Source organism: Chrysemys picta, chromosome 4 (assembly GCF_011386835.1).
Source record: "Chrysemys picta bellii isolate R12L10 chromosome 4, ASM1138683v2, whole genome shotgun sequence".
Classification (NCBI taxonomy): Eukaryota; Metazoa; Chordata; order Testudines; family Emydidae; genus Chrysemys; species Chrysemys picta.
This window is the reverse complement of record NC_088794.1, coordinates 27,858,121-27,878,090: the sequence shown is the minus strand read 5'-3', so window position 1 is coordinate 27,878,090 and position 19,970 is coordinate 27,858,121. Positions and strand designations below refer to the sequence as shown.

Sequence of the window (19,970 nt, the reverse complement as noted above, 5' to 3'; positions counted from 1 at the left end):
CCTGCGGGACCCTCCTGCCCGGCCCCTGAACTCCTGCCCCGGGAGGTTAGCCCCCGGCCCCTCCCCTGCTGTTCCCCCTCCCCCGCAGCCTCAGCTCGCTCCACCGCCGGCGCAATGCTCTGGGCGGTGGGGATGCGAGCTCCTGGGGCAGCACAGCTCCAAAGCCTGGCCTGACCTGCTGCTCTGTGCTGTACGGTGGCGTGGCTGGCTGCAGCCAGGCGGTGTGGCTGCCTGTCCTGGTGCTCTGAAACCTAAGACCAAAAAGTTTGCCCGCCCCTGAGCTAGACTGTTTTCAGTGGTAGCAGATGACAGAACAAGGAGTAATAGTCTCAAGTTGCAGTGGGGGAGGTTTAGGTTGGATATTAGGAAAAACTTTTTCACTAGGAGGGTGGTGAAGCACTGGAATAGGTTACCTAGGGAGGTGGTGGAATCTCCTTCCTCAGGGTATGTCTACACTACGAAATTAAATTGATTTTATAGAAGTCAATTTTTAGAAATCGATTTTATACAGTCGATTGAGTATGTCCCCACTAAGCGCATTAAGTCGGCGGAGTGCGTCCTCACTACCGTGGCTAGCATGGACTTATGGAGCATTGCACTGTGGGTAGCTATCCCACAGTTCCCACAGTCTCTGCCGCCCATTGAAATTCTGGGTTAAGCTCCCAATGCCTGATGGGGCAAAAACATTGTCACAGGTGGTTTTGGGTACATGTCATCAGTCGCCCCTCCCTCCGTGAAAGCAACGACTGTCAATCGTTTTGCACCTTTTTCCCATGCAAAAGCCATACCACGGCAAGCATGGAGCCCACTCAGCTCACCATCATGCACTTTAAAAGCTCGCTGATGCTGTTTGCTGACTAGGTCAGACCTCAGCGCAACCAACATTCCCATTGTTATTGCTGCTTGCTGTGTGATTTTGAGCAGCCAGACACCAGGGTGATTAGAAGAGCACAGCAAGGCACACTGCACATCAGAGAGGCTTTGAAAACCAGTTTCATGACTGGCCAGGCTTCGGTGTGACAGTTGTGTGTGTTTCTCCTTGATGCAAACCTGCCCCCTTTGTTGATTTTAATTCCTTGTAAGCCAACCACCCTCCCCCTTCGAAATAAAGTAACTATTGTTTTGAAACCATGCATTCTTTTTTTATTAATTAAAAAAAAATGATATAATGGACAAGGTAGCCCGGTTGAAGTGGGGGAGGAGGGAAGGACACGACCACATTGCTTATTGTAGCCACACTAAAAATCTGTTGCTTGGGCCATCCTCTGGAGTGGAGTGGAGTGCCTGGGTGTCCGGAGCCTCCCCCCACGTCTGGGTGAGGAGGCTATGGAACATGGAGAGGAGGGTAGACGGTTATACAGTGGATGCACCAGGGGTCTGTGCTCTTGTTGGCTTTCCTGCAGCTCCAACAGACGCTTCATCATGTCTGTTTGCTCCCCCATTAGCCTCAGCATAGTGTCCTGCCTCTGCTCTTTGCTCTCACTTAATTCTTTCCTGGCCTCTGCCACTGAATGCCTCCATGCATTAAGCTGTGCCCTATCAGTGTGGGAGGACTGCATGAGCTCAGAAAACATGTCATCGCGAGTGTGTTTTTTTCGCCTTCTAATATGCGATAACCTCAGGAACGGAGATGATAGGGGGAGCATAGAAACATTCTACACTCTATGATTCTGAGGGGACTGCATGGTCACCTGTGCTGCTGAGTTCGCCACGCTGACCAAATAGGAAATTAAATTCAAAAGTTCCCGGGGCTTTTCCTGTGTACCTGGCTAGTGCATCGGAGTTCAAAGTGCTGTCCAGAGCAGTCACATTGGAGCACTCTGGGATAGCTCCCGGAGGCCAGTACCATCAATTTGCATCTGCACTACCCCAAATTCAACCCAGCAAGGTTGATTTTAGTGCTACTCCCCTCGCTGGGGAGGAGTACAGAAGTCAATTTTAAGAGCCCTTTAAGTCAACGGAACGGGGTTGGTTGTGTGGACGCATTCATTTTTAAATCGACCTAACGTGGCTAAATTCGACCTAACCCCATAGTGTAGACCAGGCCTTAGAGGTTTTTAAGGTAAGGCTTAACAAAGCCCTGGCTGGGGATTGGTCCTGCTTTGAGCAGGGGGTTGGACTAGATGACCTCCTGAGGTCCCTTCAAACTTTGATATTCTACGATTAATTAATATAGTTAATTTTGGAGCATCAAGCAAACAATTCCACCTGTTTTTCTTTGTCTGTTGCAGGTTGGGAGACTGTGGTATCGCAGCCTCTGGTTGCAAGTATTTTGCCTCAATTCTCAGTACAAATCAAACTTTGAAAGAGCTGGACCTGAGAGGCAGCAAACTGGGAGATTTAGGAGTGAAGCAGCTGTGTGAAGGACTGAAACATCCCAACTGCAAACTGCAGAAACTGGTGTAAGTAGTTGGGGGTTCCCTTCACGGTTTTCCATTAAGTGCAGTTCTGCTTCACTCTCCAGTCTGTGTATATGTGGCGCATTACAGACAGCATGTGGAACATTGTTCTGGGTGCCATTTTATAAATGATGTTAAAGACCTGAGAAAAGTGCAGAAAGGGTAATTATGGAAATAAGTGCTCTTGGGGCTGAAACTCTGAGCACAGATCTTCCTGGAACTTGAGGGCTGTGGTGACAACCAATAGTTCACTAACAGGTCTTTCTCCTCACTGCATATCTGAAGGGCACACCTGTGGCCCAAAATATATAACTGTTTTGAAATCTTGAATAAATGAAAGAAATAGCTAATGGTAATTAAGGTCCAATCCAACAGCACTAATCCAGGCCTTGTGGTATGAGTGGTCACCTCAGTCAGAGGTATTGCTAGAATATCCCAGACCACACACTGCATGTAGGAAAGAGAGAGGACAGTTCTCTGCCCTCCCACATCACTCTCACCCATGTCAGTGTGAAGATAAGGAGCCATAAGAGGTGGGACACCCTCCCATCAGTCAGAAGTGAGCATCTGAGACCGCTCCCTTACAGCAGCTGGAGGTGAAATAGAGGTGTGGTTTTGGAGTCTCAGTGTTTTTTTGGATGCTTTTTAGATATAATCCATTTGACCTGTAAACAATTCCAAACACCTGTAATAGCATCACTTCTATCTTTAGTGTCCAGAACCTGATGGGGAGACATCACCAATTGGACATTTATTTGTGTAATTTTTGTAAAAAAAAGTTTCCTGTAATACGTTTTATATTCCCAATGATAGATGCTTGTTTTACTTTGTTTGAATTCCATGTATCTATATAAAATGCATTTTCTTTGCCTGTATCGGGGGTAGCCGTGTTAGTCTGACTCCTTGTTGTTCTTTGCCTGTGTTTGTGTGTCTGCCATTCACTGCTTCTCTCTATTGTTCAATTAACATAAGACAATTCTCATTTTCCTTTACCCCACAAATTAGGTAGCAAAAAGGAAGATTTCGAACCCTAACGCTATTCTAAATCTCTACAGGCTGTCTTACTGCACACTCACAGCTGTTTGTTGTGGGGATCTTTCCTCTGTCCTCAGTACCAATCAGACTCTGAGAAAGCTGGACCTGGAGAGAAATGAACTGGGAGATTCAATGTTAGTGGGATATTCAGGAGTGCAGCAGCTTTGTGAAGGATTGAAGGATGAAACCTGCAAACTGGAGATACTCAGGCAAGTCACGCTAATTATTTTAGTTCATTACATCACATCCTCAGTTCTGCCCTAGGAGGGATGCCAGTCTTCCAATACCCTATCCCCAACTTTCCCCACCATAAGAAACAGACCAGTTTCTCTCTCTTTCTCTCTCTCTCACACACACACACACACACACACACACACATTTTTGTCTTTTACCATTTATTGAATGAATTCACACAGAAAAATAAGACAAAAACACCGTATTACACAGGGGCAAACGTTTTTCACTAAGCAATCACTTCTTTTCTGACCTTTCAATACTCTTCTTCAATGGAAACCTCCACAACACCTTCAAGAGGGAAGCCTGGGAACTCAGCATCTATAGCACTGCTAGACACTAAAAAACATGGAGTTAGCAGGGTCATTGGTTTCATGGCTTATTACAAAAATTTGTAACACACACCTGCCAGCTAACTATTAATGGCCCACTTCATACCTCTTTTGCATAAGAATCCAACCCTTATTGCCCACTCCATTTCAGGTGGCCTCCTATGACATGCATTACCCCTTATGCTTAACAATCTGACCCAACTTGTATTTAGCTCAGACACTTTGATTTTCTTCCTGTAATCAGGCGCGGACTCACCCCTGCGGCGCCTCCTACCGGTCATCCTCGGGAATTAGCTCTTCGACCCAGGAGCGCCCTCTGCAGGTCGGTGATCCGCCTTACTGCTACTGGCCCCTGTGTCCCTCCCAGGACCCTGGTGCCCCTTTAACTGGGTCTCCCCCTCCCAGGGGAACCCCCACCCACTATCCCCACCTTGCCTCAGTATCAGGCTACTGCCAATCTTCATCTAGCCCCACGCCCAGGGGCATACTGCAGTATCAGCCTACTCATCACTGGCAAGGTTGGGTTTGGACCTGCTGCCTTGGCCTACTCCTGGGTTGCCCTCTGCAACCCCCAGTACCCCTTGGCCTTCTACTAGGCCGCAGGCTGGGCTTTCCAGGCCAGAGCTCCTCAGCCTTTCCCCAGCCCTACTCCACCCAAGTACTCTGTCTCAGCTCCCTGCAGCCAGGCCCTTCTCTCGCTGAGTGCAGAGAGAGACTGTCTTCTGGACCTCTGGCTCACAGCCTTTTATAGGGACCAGCTGGGCCTGATTAGGGCATAGCCCAGCTGTGGCTACTTCCCCAATCAGCCTAGCTTTCCCCTGCCACAGCCCTCTCCCTGGCTATTTTAAGCCCTTCAGGGCAGGAGCGGGGTAACCACCCCACTACACTTCCCCAGATCTGAAGAAGAGCTCCGTGTAGCTTGAAAGTTTGTACCTTCCACCAACAGAAGTTGGTCCAATAAAAGATATTGCCTCACCAACCTTGTCTCTCTCATATCTCAGGGCCAACATAGTTACAACAACACTGCAAAGAGCCTTTCCTTTAATTATTTGTCAGTACAAGTAGTTGAAATGTCACAGACAGTAATCTAAAGATAAGGATGCAAAAATCACTTGTTTTGAGCAGTTTGAAAGTGTTTTCCTCTACCAATCAGTTTCTCAACTTTGAATGAACTAGTAATTGAACAGAACTACTTATATAAACTGAAAAGAAACAAGTATTCCTCTCTGCACCAGAAGAAGAGGCTACTGCTGAGTTGGAAGTCACTGGCTAAGCACCTGGAACCAATGTTTATTGACGTGATAACCCAGCTTTTGTCATGAGTAGCCTCTTTTACAGGCACAGAGAGAATATTTTCTTCATTTCAGTTTATATAAGTAGTTCAGTTCAATGACTACCCCTTTCAAAGTTGAGAAACCAATTGGGAGGGGAAAAAGCAGGAATGCTTGTTTTTCTCTTCCAATCTATGAGTAGAAATGAGGTGTGAAAGGATAAGATCTACTAGTTCTGAAATCTTGAAGGACATTGTTGGGACCTGGTCACATGCTACCTGAGGCACACTGCATAAACCCTAAGAAGACACAATGAATCGGTTCAATTAAATAACTACAGATAAACAAAGGCATTAATAATAAAACAGTTACTTTTAAATGTAAAACATGTTTTGATATTTTTTTTCTTAGGCATCTAGCACATTTAACATAGTTTTATTTACTGAGGAAAACTATTTTAAAATGCTGTTTGTGCATTTTCAATTCAATTCCAATTTCCATTCAAATGTAGCTCAACACAAATCATGACTAAAAACTATAATCCTCGTGTAATAAATAAATACATCCTTTACCATTTTCTAACATAATAAAAATTGGAAAAAGTAGGAGTCTAAGAAAATGTATGGTAAGCTACAAAAGAGCTTAAATAAATGTGTAGGGCTACAGTGTAGCCTCCTGTTCTTCTTCAAGTGCTGTCCCTGTGGGTGCTCCACTTTAGGTGTTGATGCATCCCTGCGCTCATAGCCAGAGATTTAAGGTAGCCATGCCCGGTTGGGCTGCACATGCGCAGACCCTGTTTCATGCTGCCTCAGGTGGTTAATTGATGCTGTGTGGCCAATCCCCCCCACACTTCCTTCTCTACCGCCCTTGGCTCTAGTCAGAGCATTCATCAGCAGTATGAAGTGCTCTCCTACTGGTTTTTGAATGTTACAATTCTTGATGTCTGATTTGTGTCCGCTCTACACAAAAGAATAAATGTAGGGATGATCCCTCACTCTCACAGACCTTGGGAGACAGGCCAGTCCTCGCTTACAGACAGCCCCCCAGCCTGAAGCAAATACTCACCAGCAACTACACACCACACAACAAAAACACTAACCCAGGAACCAATCCCTGCAACAAACCCCGTTGCCAACTCTGTCTGCATATCTATTCAAGGGACACCATCATAGGACCTAACCACATCAGCCACACCATCAGGGGCTTGTTCACCTGCATATCTACCAATGTGATATATGCCATCATGTGCCAGTAATGCCCCTCTGCCATGTACATTGGCCAAACCGGACAGTCGCTACGCAAAAAAATAAATGGACCCAAATCAGACATCAAGAATTGTAACATTCAAAAACCAGTAGGAGAGCACTTCAATCTCCCTGGACACTCAATAACAGACTTAAAAGTGGCAATTCTTCAACAAAAAAACTTCAAAAACAGACTTCAATGAGAAACTGCAAAACTGGAATTAATTTGCAAACTGGACACCATCAGATTAGGCCTGAATAAAGACTGGGAGTGGATGGGTCACTACAAAAAGTAGTTTTCCCTCTGCTGATACTCACACCTTCTTGTCAACTGTTGGAAATGGGCAACATCCACCTTGATTGCATTGGCTCATTAGCACTACAAAAGTAATTTCCCCTCTCTTGATATTCACCCCTTCTTGTCAACTGTTGAGAATAGGCCACTTCCTCCTTAACTGAATTGGCCTCATTAGCACTAATCCCCCACTTGGTAAGGCAACTCCCATCTTTTCATGTGCTGTAATATATATACTGCTTACTGTATTTTTCGCTCCATGCATCTGATGAAGTGGGGTTTAGCCCACAAAAGCTTATGCTTAAATAAATTTGTTAGTCTCTAAGGTGTCACAAGGACTCCTCATTGTGTTTGCTGATACAGACTAACACAGCTACGACTCTGAAATCTGTTGGCACCATGAATTTCAACCAGACACCTCTGAATACAATGCAGCACATTATACCGTGCTCACCTGTCACACCGGCACTGACCTTGGCCACATCACAACAACTCCTGCACCACAGAGACTTATCTGTCTCCTCGGTACCTCGGTCCCCCCTTCTCAGTACCAACGGTGCTTCTATACACAGGGCTGTTTCACAGCCCAGCTCTCCACAGTTCTCAACACACTGCTACAGTGGGGAGGAGGAGGAGGTGAAGAGGACATAATAGGCTTGCCTCAACATTCCACGCCTGTAATTAATCTTGCCACACAGGCACCACCAGCCACTGGCTTCTCAGCAAACTTTGCAAATCAATCCTGGTTCAGCCAGCCTTGGATGCCTCCCATGCCATTCCAACCACAGTGGCCATTCTGGCAACCATGGGCACCATACCCACAACAACAACAACAGGAACACCCAACACTCTGCCCGCAACTGGTGCACACCAACCACCTGTGCTGCCATCACACGCACCCCCTAGTGTCTCCAAACAGGGGGTCGATGAACAGGAAGAATTCTTGGATCCAGATAACATAACCAACACTCATCTTTCCTCTTCCTCCCTGGGTGATGCACTTATGCCTCCACCCCCACCACAACGGAGGATTTCAGGCAGTTTCAGGATCTCTTCAAGAGAGTGGCAGCGTCCCTTGACATTTCTCTGAGAGAGGTCCAGAAATCACGCCACAAGTTAGTGGACATATTACATACGTCCACTTCATCCAAAATCGCCCTCCCCTTGAATGAGGCAATTATGGATCCTGTCAAATTACTCTGGCAAACCCCAGCAATGATTCCAGCTACCTGTACAAGATCCGATAAGAAATATTACATACCAGCCAAAGGCACTGAATTTCTCTTCTCCCATCCAATGCCAAATTCGCTGGTTATAGATGCAGTAAATGAAAGGGGCAAGCAACAGCACTATAGGAATACCCCATACAACAAAGACTGTAAATGGCTTGATCCGTTTGGTCGCAAAGCATACTCAACTGTGACATTACAATTGAGAATTGCCAATTATGAGGCCCTGTTGGCAAAATACAATCACAATAACTGCGCAAGCCTTTCCAAATGTACAAACTTTATTCCTGAAGACAAAAGAGAACAGTACAAAGCCATCATTACGGAGGGTCACCTCATCACTAGAACAGCACTTCAAGCTGCCCTCGACTCTGCGGATTCTGCAGTGAGATCCATAGCCACAGCAGATGTTATGAGGAGAGCTTCCTGGCTTCACCTGTCTAGCTTTCCAAAGCCAGTACAGTCCACTGTAGAGGACTTATCGTTTGAAGGTGCCAAGCTCTTCGCAGACAAGACAGACACTCTGAAAGACTCCAGGGCTACTTTACAATCCCTAGGTATCCACACACGTAGGAACAAGAGATGACAAATCACTTACCAAACTCAGCAGCGATTCCGAACCCCTCCACACACTCAGCGCAACAGGTTTTATGACCAGCAGAGCCGTAGACAGAAAACCTCCAGGAGAAGACAGTCCGTCTCCTCGACTACTGCTTCGCAGTCCTCAACATCCAGGCAGCAGATTTGAAGGCTTGGTCGAGGGCTCGAGAATCCTGTCACTATCAATGCTGGCACCATCGCCCAATGGCAAAATCTCTGGAGATAGCCAAATCCAATTTTACTCCATCTGGCATTCCATCACTAAGGGTATTGGAAATAATCAAAACTGGGTACTCCATCCCCCATACCTCCAACCGCTCTACCCACCCTCCTTCCCCGTCCCTCTTCAGGGACCCCTCTCATGAACACCTGCTTCACGAAAAGGTGAACCATCTTGTATCCCTGGGAGCCGTAGAACCCGTACCAGTGAGTACAGAGGGAAAGGGTTCTATTCCCACTACTTTCTCACACAGAAAAAGACAAGAGGTTGGAGACCTATTCTAGACTTAAGGCGACTCAACAAATTTGTAAAAACACAAAGATTCAAAATGGTCACGCTAAGCACCATAATCCCAGCATTGGGGGAGAGGGTGTGGGGGGACGACGACTGGTTCTCAGCCCTCAACCTCCAAGATGCGTATTTTCACGTTTCCATCTACTCATTGCATTGGAAGTTCCAGTGGTTTACAATAGCACAGGACCATTTTCAGTACAAGATCCTGCCCTTCGGCCTTTCCACTGCACCGAGGGTATTTTCGAAAGTACTTGCTGTAGTAGTGGCCCACCTACGCAGAGAGGGCATAATGATATTCCCATACTTGAACGACTGCCTGTTCCACCCAACGTATGATCCACCTCTTTATCTCCTTAGGGCTTCAAATAAACTTTCAAAAGTCCACCCTAACACCAACCTAGCGCCTCGAATTCATTGGGGCAGACCTCAACTCCCTCGAAGCAACTGCTTCCCTTCCAATAAAACACTTCCAGACTCTAACCATGTTAGTCTCAACAGCACGGAACAGCCCACCAGTCTCTGCCAAGACATGCCTACAGCTTCTAGGCCATATGGCTGCTACGACCTTTGTTGTCTATCATGCAAGGTTACACATGCAGTCTCTTCAATCCTGACTACAGACATAGTACATTCCTCACAGACACAGCTTGCGCAAACTCCTCACCATGCCCAAATCCAGTCAAGGATTTCCTGTTATGGTGGACCAACCCAGAAGACGTCTGCACTGGAGTGCCTTTCACACAGAATCCGCTTACTCTTACAATTACGACGGACGCATCCCTACTAGGCTGGGGGCCACACCTACAGACACATTCCATGCAGGCCGACTGGTCTACAGCTGAGTCCCAACTTCATATCAATCTGCTGGAACTTTACACAGTTCACAATGCCTGCTCACACTTCCTGCTATTGATCCGAAACAAAACAATACAGATCTTCATGGACAATGTCACCAGTATGTTCTATAGAAACAGACAAGGCGGAGCACGATCACATTCCCTGTGCATGGAAGCCACGCGCTTCTGGCAATGGTGCATCAAACACAACGTCCATGTGATAGCATCGTACTTACCTGGCTGCTAAAGCAACATGGCACAGGAGGTTCTATCAAGACCACGAATGGGAGTTCCAAGATACCTTCCGATTGTGGGGGCTCCCAATGATAGACCTCTTTGCAACCTCACAAAACTCCAAATGCCCCCAATTCTGTTCCAGGGCAGGACTCGGACATCACTCTCTGGGTGATGCCTTCCACATCAAGTGGATCACCCCCTACTCTCTGCCTTCCTCTCCCCCCCATTCCCCTCAGACCCAGAGTACTCAGCAAGATAATACAGGACGGGGCCAGAGTGATCCTAATAGCACCCACATGGACATGACAAACCTGGTATCCATACCTTCTCCACATGGCAGTCTGTCCACTGTGCAAGCTCCCATCTCTGCCTCAACTCCTATCGCAGGATGCAGGACGCATTATCCATCCGGATCCCCACAAACTTCAACTCAAAGCATGGTTACTCCGTGGCTCTCAGGATCTGAAACGACATGTTCCACAGAAGTACAGAGCATATTGTTAAACAGCCATAGGGAAACTACCTGGCACACATACATTCATAAGTGGAAACGCTTCAAATCATGGTGCCAATGGAAACAAACTGCACCTGTGTTGGCCTCTTTACCCCTTATTCTAGACTACCTACTGGAAATCAAACTAACTGGACTTTCCATACCCTCAATCCGTGTCCACCTGTCAGCCATTACGGTTTTTCATCTTAAAATCAATGGATTCTTGATTTTCACGCATCCCATCACAAAACGCTTTTTAAAGGGCCTCTCAAATTCCTATCTAGATGAGCAAAAACCAGTTCCACCATGGGACTTCAATTCGGTCCTCCACCTCCTCACCGGGCCCCTTTTTGAGCCCTTAGCCACAAGCTCCATATCACACCTTTCTGTGAAGATTGTATTTCTTGTGGCCATTACATCGGCCAGACATATGGGAGAACTAGCAGCTCTCATGGCTGACCCACCCTATACCATCCTTTTTAAAGATAAAGTGTGTCTCGGATCACACCCTAAATTTTTACCTAAAGTGGTATCATCCTTTCACCTCAACCAAATGATATACTTACCCACATTCTTCCCAAAGCCACATATGGACAGTAAACAATCCAGACTACACACTTTGGACATCTGTCAGGCTCTCGCCTTTTATATCAACAGAATGAAACCATTTTGCAAGTCTCCAAAACTATTTCTTTCCATCACCGATCAATCCAAAGGACATGCCATTTCTAAACAATGCCTGTCCAAATGGATATCAGACTGTATCAAACTTTGCTATCTCCAGTACGAACGACAACCCTTACGGGGATCTGCACACATTCTACTAGGAGTCTCTCAACATCAATAGCCTTTCTCAAGAGCATCCCTATTGCGGAAATTTGCAGAACTGCAACCTGGACTTCTCCTCATACTTTTACACAACAATATGCGTTGCTACAACATGCATATTCCGATACCACGTTTGCTCACATGGTGCTATCATCCACTAAGACGTCAACTCTGAAGCCCCCTCCTTCCCTCGGAGGGCACTGCTCTGAAGTCACCTAAAGTGGAGCACTCACAGGGTCAGCACTCGAAGAAGAAGAAGAAGAAGAAGAGGAAGTTACTCACCTTGTGCAGTAATGGAGGTTCTTCAAGATGGGTGTCCCTGTGGGTGCTCCACTACCCTCCCTCCTTCCCTCTGCTTCAGAGTTCTAGCCTATACAGACTCTGCAGTAGAGAAGGAAGTGAGGGGGCAGGGGAGGTTGGCCACACAGCATCAGTTAATCACCTGAGGCAATACGAGACAGGGTTTGCACATGTGTGGCCCAACCGGGTACTGCTACCTTAAATCTCCAGCTATGAGCGCAGAGGCGCAACACCTAAAGTAGAGTGCACACATCTCAAAGAACCTCTGTTACTGCATAAGGTGAGTAACTTCCTCTTTTTTGCTTTGTTTAGTTTTTTTAAGTCCCAGATTATACCAACAGCTGATAATCAATCTTCCTTTAGGAAAAAGACTAAAAATTAAAAATTTATTAGTTAGTAGTTCTGCAATTTCACATTTGAGTTCCTTCAGAGCTCTTGGGTGAATACCATCTAGTCCTGGTGACCTATTGCTGTTTAATTTATCAATTTGTTCCAAAACCTCCTCTAATGATACTTCAATCTGGGACAGTTCCTCAGATCTGTCACCTCAAAAGGATGGCTCAGGTTTGGGAATCTCCCTCACATCCTCAGCCGCGAAGACCGATGCAAAGAATTCATTTTGTTTCTCCACAATGGCCTTATCGATAACACTTCCTTTTTTAAATACATTGTTAGTTTTAAATATAAATTGTTTTAATACACTTTTTTCTTAGCTATCCAGGACATTTAAGGTAGTTTTATTTCACTAATAATTTTTAAAAGCTTTTTTTTTCATTTTTAATCAATTTCCAATTACCATGTAAAGGTGAATACATACATCAAGTAACAACATTAGTCAGCTAGCAAAATGAAAAATGCATCCTTCACCATTTTCTCATAATTAGAAAATGTACAAATTAAAAATCTGAATAAATGTATGTTAAGTACCAAATTTAGTGTAAAAGCTATAATTAGTTGCAAATCAACATGTTTTAATGGGTACCAACAAAAAACAACTTCCTTCAGGGAAATAACTAAAAAGTACAAATGCAAAGCAAGATTGAAATCCGTGATTTCAATCAAAGTTTCCTCATTGTTGACTTAAATATCAAACCACCCAGATGGCGTGTTAAGGCAAGAGGCGTTGCAGGTGACTTCCTGCAGGCTGGGCTGGAGCAGTACACGGAGGGCACCCAGAGATTGGAGGAGCCAGTGTCAAAGATGACAGAGAAATCCTGGGCTGGGGTGCTGATGGAAATGGTTCCAAAGTACTCGATCTGCCAAAGCAGGACAAAGAATGATGTAAAGAGAGGGAACCATTGCCATTGCCATCCAAGGGCTAGATCCTCAGCTGGCGTAAACCGGCATAGTTCCACCAGCTGATTTACACCAGCTGAGGGTCTGGGTTACGGTGTCCTTGCTAACGGCTCAGCCTGAGTTGCTGTTTCTCTGCCATCACTTTGCCAAGCATGGCTCCTAGGACTTGCTGGCATCTGATGCACAGAGTTATTTATCCCCAGTTCCCATCAATCTCAAGGTGTTGGGAAGGGGGGAGCCAGCAGACCTGGGAGTTCTATTCCCAGTGCTCTTCTTAATCCCATCCAATCACAGCTGGGGGCTGGATGGCCCAGCACGGGGGCTGGGGAGGGTTCTTGGCAGCAGCAAGGTATGTGCTTGGTTGGAAGCACGTCAGTGGGGGAGTGGGTTGAGGCCTTTTGGGAGGAGGGCAAGATCAGCTGTTGGCAGCAGGGCCGCCCAAAGGATTCAGGGGGCCTGGGGCAAAGCAATTTTGGGGGCCCCGTCCATAAAAAAAGTTGCAATACTATAGTAACATGTATTTGGAAATGTAAAAAATAACCAGTGAAATACATTCAAAAAATAATTTTTAATAATTTGAAAATACACAAAATACATTATTTAAAAACCACTAAATGCTTTAATGGTATGTGTACATTTGCAATTACATAATGGGCTGTCGCTGGGTGATGGTGATGGTTGGTGCCAATGGGCTGTCGCTACCTGGGGGTGGTGCTGCTGTTGCCCAGGGCTCGGTGGGGAGCTGGGCTCTGGGTTGGGGGGTGCCCGGCTCAGAGGGGCTGGGCTCAGAGCTGGGGGTCAGGACTGTGGGGGGATGGAGTTGGGGGGTGCCCGGCTCAGAGGGGCTGGGCTTGGAGCTAGGGGTAAGGGCTGTGGGGGGATGGGGCCAGGGGGGTGCCCGGCTCAGAGGGGCTAGGCTCGGAGCTAGGGGTCAGGGCTGTGTGGGGATGGGGTCGGGGGGTGCCCGGCTCAGAGGGGCTGGGCTCAGAGCTGGGGCTCAGGGCTGCGGGGGGATGGGGTCGGGGGGGTGCCCAGCTCAGAGGGGCTTACCATGCTGCTTACCCCCACCTCTCCCCTCTCTCCTCTCCCAGAGCCTCAGTGCGCTGCATCCAGGAGCGGCCCTGGACAGCGCTGCAGCGGCGTGGCTCCAGCGGGACCAGAGCTCCCACTGCTTGGTTGGAGCTCGCAGCCCTGCCCCCTTACCACGCAGCTCTGAGCGGGAGGAGCTCAGGTCCCGTCCAAGCCATTGAGGCGCCGGGGGATGGGGGGAGCCTCTGATATTCTCGTGGGGGCCCCTGCAGGGCCCGGGGACTGGGGCAAATTGCCCCACTTGCCCCCCACCCCACCCCGGGCAGCCCTGGTTGACAGAGGAGTGGGAAGCTTTGATGAGGAGAGGAAGGCTACAAGACCTGCTCTCCTGCCATACTCACGTCCATGTAGTTTGTTAGGGGCCAGGTTGTAAGGGTATTTCCTCAGGAAATCCTCCAGCAAGCCATGTTCCTTGAGATTCTGCCTCAGGGATTTCCCTTTCTTCAGGGAGACCCTAATCAACAAAAAGAAGAACACAATCAACTCCGGTTTGAATAAGGACTGGGAATGGCTGAGCCATTACAAACATTGATTCTGTCTCCCCTTGTAAGTATGCTCACACTTCTTATCAAACTATCTGTACTGGGCTATCTTGATTATCACTTCAAAAGTTTTTTTTCTCTTAATTAATTGGCCTCTCAGAGTTGGTAAGACAACTCCCACCTGTTTATGCTCTCTGTATGTGTGTATATATATCTCCTCAATATATGTTCCATTCTATATGCATCCGAGGGAGTGGGCTGTAGTCCACGAAAGCTTATGCTCTAATAAATTTGTTAGTCTCTAAGGTGCCACAAGTACTCCTGTTCTTCTTTTTGCGGATACAGACTAACACGGCTGCTACTCTGAAACGTAATCAACAAGGGTGGGGAGACAGGCCGATCAATAACAAATAAAATCTGGTTTTTACATTGCACAGAGACCCCTTTTTATAGCTGGGATTAACACAGGGTATAGGTGAGTTGGGTGACCAGTGCACAAAAAGTCAGTGTGAGTTGGGCATATAATTCCCGTAGGACGTTTGGAAACTGCTGGCCCATGTGTAAGTAGCACTGAGAGGGCCTAGTATGCTGGGAGCTGTACTAATACATTGTATAAAACAGTCCCCCTGTCCTATAGAGCTTACTGATGAAATAGACAAGATGGACAAAGGACATATGTTCATTTTTATCCAGAGAACTGAGGCACAAAGAGACTCAGTCACTAGGTCACACAGGCCGTCTGTGGTAGAGCCGGGAATGAACCTAGATTTTCCAAGTCCTGTTCCAGTGTTGTAACCACAAGCCCATCCTTCCTCATACCTCTACTGTGCCTTACAGCCAAGGGGTAGTTCCCACCAGCTGCCTATTAAAGAATGAAGTATTGAGGAGAGAGATGTAGGAGCTGCTGCTGCTAAGGGAATATTGCTCTGTAGAAAGCCAAGCTCAGGATCCCAATGTTTCTTGTTCCCGCCCCGGTACTCACTTTGTCACCCGGCACTGAGAAAGCGCCACCAGACTCAGGAGCAGAAACCACTTCATGATGTCCCTGTACACCCAAACTGGTGGGGAAAGGAAAGTGTGGCTGCTAAATGCAGTGCAACGCGGGATGCTGCTCCTTATATGCACATAGTGCAGAGCCTTTCCTAGCCCATTAGTAACCCTGATAAGAATGCTAACCTTCCTGATAAGATTGTCCAAGATGTCCTTGAAAGAAAGGTTTGGAGAACACTTCAAGTTCACAGATTTCCACCTTCACTTGGCTGTGACCTGAAAATGGGGGCATCCTCTAGAGGGAAGGGGTGAGAGTTAGGGGAGGTTTCCTGGCTAAGGAAAAGAGATGATGCTGGGTTGTTTTAAAGAGCAAACAGGAGGCACAGAGGAATTGGAATGGGATATGGAGCTATACACCTCTAGGTCACTGGTTCCAGTTTGGGCCCAGTTGCAATACAGCCATGTAGTGGGAACTGGTTCCTCTATGGGAACTGGAATATGAAGCTTTACACCTCTAGCTCATTGGTATGAATCTGAGCCCAGGTCAGTGCAAGGAGCTGAAGTTAGTGGACAGGGAAATAGGATGCATGGCACGCAACGGTCTGAGTAACTGGTTGACTCAGAGGATATGGAGCCGTTCACCTCTATGGCACTGGTCCAGCTCACCCAGTTCAGTAGAAAAAATCTTTGTCACCTGAAAGTTTGTGGATGAAATATGCTGATGGTCTTCATGCATTTCCTAGTGGGACATGTCAGGGAAGGGAAGGATCGGGTGTGAGGACTTGGTTTGGGTGTGGATAGATGAATGACTCGATGTCTAGTTGGCAGCCGGTATCAAGTGGATTGCCTCAAGGGTCGGTCCTGGGGCCGGTTTTGTTCAACATCTTCATTATTATTTGGATGATGGGATGGATTGCACCCTCAGCAAGTTCACAGATTACACTAAACTGGGGGGAGAGGTCGATACGCTGGAGGGTAGGGATAGGGTTCAGAGTGAGGATTGGGCCAAAAGAAATCTGACGAGGTTCAACAAGGACAAGTGCAGAGTCCTGCACTTAGGACGAAAGAATCCCATGCACTACTACAGGCTGGGTCCGAATGGCTAAGTGGCAGTTCTGCAGAAAAAGACCTGGGGACTACAGTGGATGAGAAGCTGGATATGAGTCAGCAGTGTGCCCTTGTTGCCAAGAAAGCTAATGGCATATTGGGCTGCATTAGCAGGAGCATTGCCAGTAGATCGAGGGAAGTGATTATTCCCCTCTATTCGGTACTGGTGAGGCCACATCTGGGGTATTGTGTCCAGTTTTGGCCCCTCACCACAGAAAGGATGTGGACAAATTGAAGAGAGTCCAGTGGAGGGCAACGAAAATGATTAGGGGGCTGGGGCACATGACTTATGAGGAGATGCTGAGGGAGCTGGGTTTATATAGTCTGCAGAAGAGAAGAGTGAGGGGGGATTTGATAGCAGCCTTCAATTACCTGAAGGGGGGTTCTAAAGAGGATGGAGCTAAGCTGTTCTCAGTGATGGCAGATGACAGAACAAGGAGCAACGGTCTTGAGTTGCAGTGAATCATAGAATATCAGGGTTGGAAGTGACCTCAGGAGATCATCTAGTCCAACCCCCAGCTCAAAGCAGGACCAATCCCCAGACAGATTTTTTTACCCCAGTTCCCTAAATGGCCCCCTCAAGGATTAAACTCACAATCCTAGGTTTAGCAGGCCAATGCTCAAACCACTGAGCTATCCCTCCCCCCCACTGGGGGGAGTCTAGGTTGGATATTAGGAAAAACTTTCACTAGGAGGGTGGTGAAGCACTGGAATGGGTTACCCTGGGGTTATTTAGTTGGGGTTGGGCCTGCTTTGAGCAGGGGTTGGACTAGATGACCTCCTGAGGTCTCTTCCAACCCTAATCTTCTATGATTCTACGAATGTGACGTGACTGCCCTCAACAAGTCTGAGGGCAAATGGTAAGTTGTGGTTGGAAATGACAGGACTAAGGCATTGGTGGGCTATGGAGGCCACCAGTGGAGGAGAAGAGGGAAGAGATGTCCAGCCATGGTTGGGTAGAGGGTAAGTTCACCATGACATAGGATTTAGGGGGAGAGAAAAGGAGATCTTGGATGGTCCCCAAACTGGCAAGTGATTACCTGCACCGGGAGCAGATCATGGGTTCAAATCTCCATGGTTGGGATGTGTGGAGAGGCCTTGCTGCTTAGCTCTGACACTGCAGCCTTCCTATTCCAGGCACTAGGCCATCCATGGACTTGGGCACCAGGCCATGTGCCCACATGCCAGGAGCAGCTGCTCTGCCTGAAATCACAATGAGAATCCCATGAGATTAGACAACAGCATTTAACTTTCCATTTAGCACTATCCGCTCCTAACCCTGTGGGGACAAGCAAACACCAGGGGAAGGATGAGGTTTCCACATGACTGGGAGTAAAGTCGCCTTAGGCCAGTGACAACCCTAACAAAGGGGCCTGGAACAGGGCAGGCCTAACCTTGCTACTCTGTGTATGAAAACTTATCACTTTGAACAAGTTTATCTGAGCGGAACTGGTCCTTAAAATCAGCTTATCCGATGTCCCCTGATGCCCCACAGTGAAATCCTGGCATCTGGTGTTAGTCTCGCAAATGGGCAGGTATTTTCCATTCCCTGCTCCAGGTTTTTCAACAAAGGTGAAATAGATGTCAGATTTAGAGAAGGGAGGTTTGCTTTGAGACATCTGACACCAGAGAGACCATACAGGCACCTTGTAGCACCCTGAAGCAGTAGGGATTAATACTGCCCAATAGCACCCACTGCTCTTCTAGTCTTGGGTTTCCACGCAGCTCTGCGAATGCCTCTCAAATTTGACCTGGTTATTATAGCCCTGGGGTATGAAACACACCCACAGCGCTGCTAAAGCGCCTCACTCATGAGCTGCAGGCTGCCCTGCTATTCCAGCCTTTGGCCTGACACATACACAGCTCTTCTGATGCCCCTCAGTCCTGACCTGCAGCTCCCTGTGCTAGTCTATAATATAGTCTCTTCTACAGAAAGTTGGCTGATCATAACCAATTGTGCTATTCCCATTGCAGAATTCCTTGCAGCCTGCAAGAATTTGTGACTGATTTGAGGATGAAGAGCTGAATTTGTAAGTTTGGGGAGGCTAAAACTGAATCTCAGATTGTGACTGGGATCTGGAACAAAAATTTCAGAGATTACTGGAAGATCCATAATTAACCTGTGACAAATCTGTTAGAATTTGTCAAGCAATGGAAGTCACCCAGTCCAGAAGGAAGTTTATGGAGGGTGGGCTGTGCTCTGGCACTGTGGACATGGTAGAGAATCCAAAATACTGCAAGAAAAGAGACCTGAGGCAGAAAGGTATGGAGACTTCCAAGTCAGAGTTCTGCAAAAAGAGCACATGGCTTGTGTTGGTTACCACAGTGTGTACAGCTCCAAGATAATGCCCGGCATGTGGGGAAAAGATGCAAGAAATGCAATGGATTCCATCACTTTGCAAGAACTTTCAAGGACCATTTTAAAAAAAAAACAACAGCTTTCCAGTCTAAGACAAAATGTTGACTGTGATTGCGAGACCTACTCCTCAGGGTGAGACCCTGTAGCAAGTAACGCACAGAGTGGCCTGGACAGCATATTCCCAGTCCCTATTTTTGAGTTCAGAGGGAGCTGGCAGTAGCAGATGGGACTATGTTTAAAGGAATCAGGATGGTGCTTCATAAGATGCTACAGTAAAATGTGTTATGAAGGAGAAATGACTGTGATTTAGGAATTGAGAAATCTAAGGCTAGGTCTACACTACCCGCCTGAATCGGCGGGTAGAAATCGACCTCTCGGGGATCGATTTATCGCGTCCCGTCCGGACGCGACAATTGATCCCAGAATCGACGCTCTTACTCCACCAGCGGAGGTGGGAGTAAGCGCCATCGACAGGAAGCCGCAGAAGTCGATTTTGCCGCCGTCCTCACAGCGGGGTAAGTCGGCTGCGATGCGTCGAATTCAGCTACGCTATTCACATAGCTGAATTTGCGTATCTTAAATCGACTCTCCCCTGTAGTGTAGATGTACCCTAAGAGAAGTGCTGGAAATGTTTTACACTTGGCTCAAATGAACAGCAACATTGAGGAAGCCATCAAGGCTTGTCGTATATGCCAAAAGTACAGGCCAAGTCTAGCAAAAGAGCCAATGTTGGAGGCACAGGAATAATTGGCCCCCTGGAGCAAAGTAGGCAGAGATTTGTTTACATTGGCTGGAAAAAA

General features: G+C 47.2%; 1 protein-coding gene across 1 annotated transcript in view; it reads left to right on the top strand.

Moving 5' to 3' along the window:
- Window positions 1-4,703, top strand: part of LOC101935245 (NACHT, LRR and PYD domains-containing protein 3-like) — a 29,841-nt gene extending 25,138 nt beyond the window's left edge. The window contains exons 5-6 of the mRNA XM_065591021.1: window positions 2,232-2,402; window positions 3,455-4,703. Of these exons, the coding sequence (XP_065447093.1) occupies window positions 2,232-2,402; window positions 3,455-3,698 (415 nt within the window). The 3' untranslated portion in view covers window positions 3,699-4,703. The remainder of the gene's footprint in view (window positions 1-2,231; window positions 2,403-3,454) is intronic.
- Window positions 4,704-19,970: the final 15,267 nt, after the last annotated feature.